The sequence below is a fragment of the Salvia splendens genome, chromosome 19, assembly GCF_004379255.2.
Source record: "Salvia splendens isolate huo1 chromosome 19, SspV2, whole genome shotgun sequence".
In the NCBI taxonomy this organism is placed as follows: domain Eukaryota; kingdom Viridiplantae; phylum Streptophyta; class Magnoliopsida; order Lamiales; family Lamiaceae; genus Salvia; species Salvia splendens.
This window is the reverse complement of record NC_056050.1, coordinates 27088492-27095334: the sequence shown is the minus strand read 5'-3', so window position 1 is coordinate 27095334 and position 6843 is coordinate 27088492. Positions and strand designations below refer to the sequence as shown.

Sequence of the window (6843 nt, the reverse complement as noted above, 5' to 3'; positions counted from 1 at the left end):
ATATAGCATCTTTTGTTGATTTTCAGAACGCTCCACGCGCGTTCTTCGTCCAATACAAGATTGGTTTTCTATCTATCAGAGTACTTCATTTTCATTCACATAGAGAGAGAGTTGTTAATCATGGCTGCTTATGGAGCTTTGGTTTCTCTTATGCATATCATCGAAACCCTCGAGAAACATCCTTCCCCTCCCATTTCTATCAACCAAAAACATGTTCAATCCCTCACTCAAAACATTACCTTCTTGCAGGAGTTTCTTGATTCCTATATTTCCCCTTTTGCTGATAGCCACGAAGCTGATCCATTGGAGCGTCGCATTGCTGATGCAGTTTACGCGGCTGAGGATGTTATCGAATCCCATATTGTGGATCAAATTCACAGTGGATCCACAATCGTTGCAGATCATGAATTCTATCACAACCTACAGAAAGTGATAGAAGAAATGGATCTGATCAACAAAGAGGTGAAGAAGAGCATTGCAGTTGAAGCTCAGACCAAGCAGAGGACTGTTGCTGCCTTAACGCCATCTTCTTCCACTGTGAAAGAGAACGTGATTGTGGGCTCTAAAAAAGTGTTTTTTGAAGTTCTAGATAAGCTCGCTGGAAATAAACTCAACCTCCAAATCATCCCCATCACGGGGATGGGTGGCATACTGGCATTGGTAATTGCCATGAATCAATCTATTTGAGAATGCACTTGTTAAGGAGCGCTTTAATATACGTGCTTGGACTACAATTTCTCAAACTTATAATGTTAAAGAAACACATAGACAAGTTCTTTTTCGAGCTAGTGGAGGAGATTCAAGTAGTGATCTGAGTGAGGATGAACTGGGACAAAAATTATACCAGTTTTTGTTCGGTAGGAGATATCTCGTAATAATGGATGATATGTGGAGCATAGAGGCGTGGGAGAAGATGAAATTTTTCTTTCCTGATAACCATAATGGGAGTCGAATAATCGTAACAACTAGGCTGTCTGACTTGAGTTCTCAATTGAACGAGTCTTGTATAGTTGGCATGAAATTTCTAGATGAGGCTAGTAGTTGGGATTTATTTCGTATGACCGTGTTTGGGAAAGAAAGTTGTCCAATTGAGTTGGAGATGATTGGAAAGAGTATTGTAGCAAATTGTAAAGGACTTCCTTTATCAATTGCTACAATAGGAGGTCTATTGGCAAAATCTGAGCGCACAAAAAAATGTTGGGAGCACATAGAGCAAAATTTGAATTCAATTGTTATTAATACTAACGATGGATTTTGCTTGAAAATATTGAGGATGAGTTATATCTATCTGCCGAACTATTTAAAGCCATGCTTTTTGTATATGGGTGTTTTTAAGGAAGATTACCGTATTCGTGTGTCGGTGCTTAAGAAGTTATGGGTTTCTGAAGGATTTTTAAAACCAAGGAGTGGAAAATGTTTGGAAACACTTGCGCGAGAGTATTTTAAGGAATTGGTTGATAGAAATCTCGTTTTAGTTGATGAATTGGGGTCTACTGGAAATGTTAAGTATTGTAAAATTCATGATTTGTTGAGAGATTTGTGTTTGAAAGAAGCTGAAATGGAAAGATTTTACCATGTCATAGGAGATGATCCTCCGGCCAATATTAGCGAACGTCGAGTCGTTCTTAAAACTGCAGGGTTGTTAGGATCTTTGTCACAAACTCGTTCTATAATATGCAAGTGCAACGAAGCATCTCTTAAATTTCTACTGTCTCAGGATCTTCGATTGTTGAGGACATTCATAGCATGTTTTTCTGATATTTATTTCCTAGAAAAGGTGATTGAATTGGTGAACTCACGGTACCTTGCTATCAGTGTTCATCATGAGTCCAGATTCTCTAGTTCAATTGATCTCCTTTGGAATCTGCAGACATTGATTATTCGTTCATCTTCTATGAACGATCTACATGTACCACATGAAATTTGGAAACTGCATCAACTTCGGCATCTTGAATTTCCGGGGGACGAATTGTTTCTCCCAAATCCTCCTAGTGACGATGTTGACATTGTCATTATGGAGAATCTGCAGACACTCAAAAGAGTTAAGGGTTTGCGATTGAATGAGGAGGTGGTTAAAAGAATTCCCAATGTGAAGAAATTGAATTTAACAAACTATTCGGTAAAGGGGAGAGAAAACTGCCTAAGCTATCTTCAATGCTTCAGTAAATTGGAAAGCTTAATCTGCAGCATCCTTTATCAAAGTGGTGACTTTTTGCCGAGGATTAATTTCCCCAACTCTATCAAGAAGTTGATTGTTGTAGACTATTATATCACGGAGTTTGGCGCAAAGTTGGAAGACATATTGCCTAAAATCGGTTCATTGCCTCTTCTTGAGAAGCTCGTATTAAAATATGGTGTCTTCCAAACAGGCAAGTGGGAAACAATTGAAGGCCAGTTTCAGAAGCTCAAGTTTCTACGGTTGTTGTTTTGTAAAGGTCTAGTAAATTGGATTGTGTCAGACAGCTCCCACTTTCCACTTCTCCAGAGGCTTTGTCTCCATAATTTATCCGAACTCGAGGAAATCCCATCTGAAGTTGGAGAAATAACAACGCTGAAATCGATTTTGTTGTATCGGTGCAGTGAAGCAGCTGTTGCGTCAGCGAAAAAGATAGTAGAAGAACGTGAGGATCTATATGGAGAGCAATTAGACCTTTGTGTCGTGTAACTAGAAGATGCCGAAAACCGTCAAGACCGAGCTAGCTCAGAATGTATTAGAGATGTACTGATTTTTTAAGAGCATGCATTCTGTTTCTTACTTATTCTCTACTGTAAGATCATGCATTGTGTTTCTATGTAATTTGTTCTCCATCTTTTTTTCATTTGATAAACATTGTATTTGCATATGAGCTCTTATTTAGAGGAGAATTGAGCTAATATTATTTGTGAATCAAGAAGTTGCACACAGTTTTGAGTGAGATTAGATTGAATTTTAACATATTTTTGTAGTAAAAAAAATGGGATTTTGAAGCAAGGTTTCCTGCTGATAGTTTTGTATCTGAAATTTCTAATAGCTGAGAGGCATATACTATTTTATAATAGTAGTTATTCTTGGATAAGTCATGCCAATGCGTTTTGAAATGGCGTTGTTAGGGTACACAAAACGGTGCACTTTATTGGGTCAGACCCGAGGCGGGGCTGATGGAATGGCGGTGGTCAGTATTAAAATAGAGAGAGAAAGAAAGATAAATATATAAATATGAGTGAGAAAAAGTGGCTGAATGTATTAATTGAAGAGAGACGGTTACAAAAAAAAGGTGATGTGTCATCTTAGTTGGGACAAACTAAAAAGGAAAACGTATCACCCTAAATGGGACGAAGGAAGTACTACAAGTCTTGCCTAATTTTTGGTTCGATTGTTGTGTGTGCTTGTCGTCTAGCCTAAAAAGCCGATAGAGTTAAACTTTATATTCGATCGAGTATTAAGTTTGAGTTTAGAAAACTACATGTACTTAATTTTCAATATTAAGGATTGTTTATTGACATACTTGTATTTTACATGGTTTTAGAGGGTACTTTTGTATGAATTTGATCATATTTCGTCTATTATTAGGCATGTTTATATCTACTTCTCTATATGTTGGTATGTTGACCATTTTGTTAAGAATGTGTAGAAAAAGGTGCAAAATATGTGGATGTGCAGCAGCCTTGGTTTGAGACAATTTTACTGGAGATTTTAAAGTCTGATCAACCCCTAATGCATATCATTCTCTTCGTCTTCGAAAGAGCTTCGGGTGGGTATCTTAAACACCTCAATCGGAGCCTCATAGAAGAAGTTATGGCCGTTTTACGAACACTGCGCTGTCCAGAAACTCTCACCCGGCCGGGTGGATTTTTACCCTATAATTCCACCCGGCCGGGTGGCTCAAATTGAGCAGAATCTGGTCGAAAATCATCACCCGGCCGGGTGAGTTTTACCCTTTATAATTCCACCCGGCCGGGTATGTTGTTTTGGCGTATTTTTATGCCAAAACGCGATTTTTGAAGGGGATTAAGAGGAGAAGAAGCCTAGGGTTCATTCCATTCCACACCTAACGCCTCCTACACTCACACACCACCCCAAGCACACCTTTGAGAGAGAGAATTGAAGATTGAAGACTTCCAATCGGGAGATTGAAGTCACCTCTCCATCGATTGATCTCACAGGAGTCTTACTATCTTTACTTCATGTATTTGTTGAATTCATTTGTTTTGAACATGATTTTCTTTATAAACATGAGTAGCTAAACCTCTCTTGTAGAATTCTTGGTGATGATGCACTAATTTCATAGTTTTTATCCGATTGATTTGGTTCTTGCCTTGCTCTTGTAGTTATTTGTTTATTCTTGGGTTTATTCCTTTCAATTGCTTGATCACCACTTGATTGTGTAGGATTAATTAGATTAATCGGGAGATGAAATAGTTAATCCGGAAAGAAGAATAATTCACACCTTAATACAATAGAACTCGGGAGAGTTGAGGTTTTGAGTGAGGTCATTAACCTAATCGAACTTTTGGGAGTTAGAGGTTTTAGGATTAGAAGGGGACTTCAATTCTAGCATCTAATCTACAGGTTTCTCACCTCGGGAGGGGGTTTAATCTATAATCGTGGTTGACTTAGTAACTCTAGAGACACCAAAAGGTAAAGCGAATCAATTGGATAAGAGCTTGGAATTGTGCATCGGATCCTTGAGTTCTACAATTTCTCCATATTATCATTCATATCATTATCACACCGTGTTTCCTTGTCTGAATTGTTATTTGCTTATTATATGCTTTTATTAGTTGTTAGAACAAACCAAACTGCATTTGATTGTCTAGATAGTAGTTGATTTTTGTTCGTGGTAGTTAAGTTGATACAAAATTGTCTCTGTGGGATACGATACTCTTGCTTACTGATTGCTACACTAGCCCCGTACACTTGCGGGTATTACTTGTGTTAAAATAAGTTGAGTCATTTATTTTAGTTAAAAATTGACAGAATCATTACTTTTAAACTAATGTTATGCCTAAATCATAATATCAAACTAAATATGCTATCAATATAACAAATAATAGTTAAACATTATTAATTGAAACGATACATAATATGGAAATTCTAAAATAGCCAAATTCATAAAATAAAATGCAGAAGACTAATAAAAGTACTACAACTAATAAAACCTTAATCTAATTAAAAGTACAACAACTAATAAAACCTTAATCTAATTTAAAGTACAACAACTAATAAAACCTTAATCTAATAATAACCCCGTAAATCAAAATCAAATCCTCCAATACTTTTAAATTTTGAATTTTAGTTGTTTCATGTGTACGTTGTAATATTTTTATAGTATTTTTTATTGTATTTAAATTTTCTAAATTATGTAGTACTTTGTTATTTAATAAATAATATATTTCATATACAGTTATATTAATTAATTAAGTAATTAATTTTATTATATTTAATTTAAGTTATTGACAAAGTGTCATGTGGTTAGTGTCTAATTTAGATAAAAGAATAATTGAAAAGTATAAAAATTAAGTGAGTGAGGAATATTATTTTAGTTTTGAATTTAATATATATGGTTGAAGTAAAATCAATATTTAGTGTAACATTTACACCAGAATGAGTTTGAGTTTATTGTAATGGTGGAAGATGCTCTTAGTCTTGGACAAGTCATACTAATGGGTTTTGTAAATGTCATTGTTAGGGTACGCAAAACGATGCACTTTATTGGGCCGGACTTGAGGCATGGCCAAGCCCCAAGGGAATGGTTGTGCATGGAGTGAGGCGGGGGGTAGACCTAGGGATGGGCAACCAGCAAGGATTGCAAAGCAGTCTAAGCGAGTGACGAAGCTAGGATTTTTTGGCTGGGGGAGCCCAAAAACTGTTTATAATGTGAGCTATTTTTGACGTTGACATCAATGTCCAGTAAACAACGACATGAGAGGGAAGAATGGTGAGAGATATAGATGGTAATGAGTTAAATAATAGAGATATAGATGGTAAAGAGTTAAATAATCACATAATGTGTTACGACTGCACTTTGCTAAGGATAGCAACGCCGAGAGACCGTGTTTTGTTGATCTCTAATGAGGCATTTTGCTACTGATTATGTTTTGCTCCACATGATCTAATGATGGTATTTTGCTACTGATATCCATGTTGTGTACATATTTGAATTGTGTTGTTCTTGAAGGAGTTTGAAACCCGATTCTAATTCAGCATCATCTGAAATCTAATGTGGCTTTTGCTTCATCTTCTTTGCTTTGGAATACTCCGGCAAAGAGCCATGAAAATGATTATCCACGAAAATTATTTCTAAAATAGTTAAACCCAAAATATAAAAATCAAACAAGTTTAAAATAATAATCTTTACAATCTACGAAGTAAGAATAAAAAATACTTCCAGGTTTTTGCAGTTTTTTTGTGTTCTCACTTCTAATTCATCATCATCTGAAATCTAATGTATCAATATCTTCAATTTAAGATAATTTAGACGTAATTTTTCATTCTACAACTAAAAATATTACTCCCTCCGTCCCCCATAATTTGTCACCATTTGACCCGGCACGGGTTTTAAGAAATGTAATACAAAGTGGGTTGAAAAAGTTAGTGGCATATAAGTCCTACTTTTATATATTAGTTTTATAATAAAATGTGACTGGGAATGAGTTAGTGAAATATGAGGTCCACGACAAAAATGGTGAAAGTGAAATGTGACAAATTTTTAGGGACGGACGAAAATGGAAATAAGTGACAAATTTTCAGGGACGGATAAAGTATCTTAAGATAGATTACATCTTTTAAAATCATCAAATCAGCATTGAATTCATATATTCGTTAACCTCATAAATTTGTAAATACTATCCTATAATACCAAT

General features: G+C 35.7%; 1 protein-coding gene across 1 annotated transcript; it reads left to right on the top strand.

The window, feature by feature from the left end:
* Nucleotides 1-877: 877 nt before the first annotated feature.
* Nucleotides 878-2665, top strand: LOC121779269 (putative late blight resistance protein homolog R1A-10). The gene has a single exon (XM_042176580.1). It carries the CDS (start codon nucleotides 878-880, stop codon nucleotides 2663-2665), a length of 1788 nt encoding a protein of 595 aa, XP_042032514.1.
* The last annotated feature ends 4178 nt before the right edge of the window (nucleotides 2666-6843 follow it).

Bases quoted from the DNA above. Each gene is read 5' to 3' on its own strand.
- LOC121779269 (XM_042176580.1), top strand. From the start codon at position 878: ATGGATGATATGTGGAGCATAGAGGCGTGGGAGAAGATGAAATTTTTC.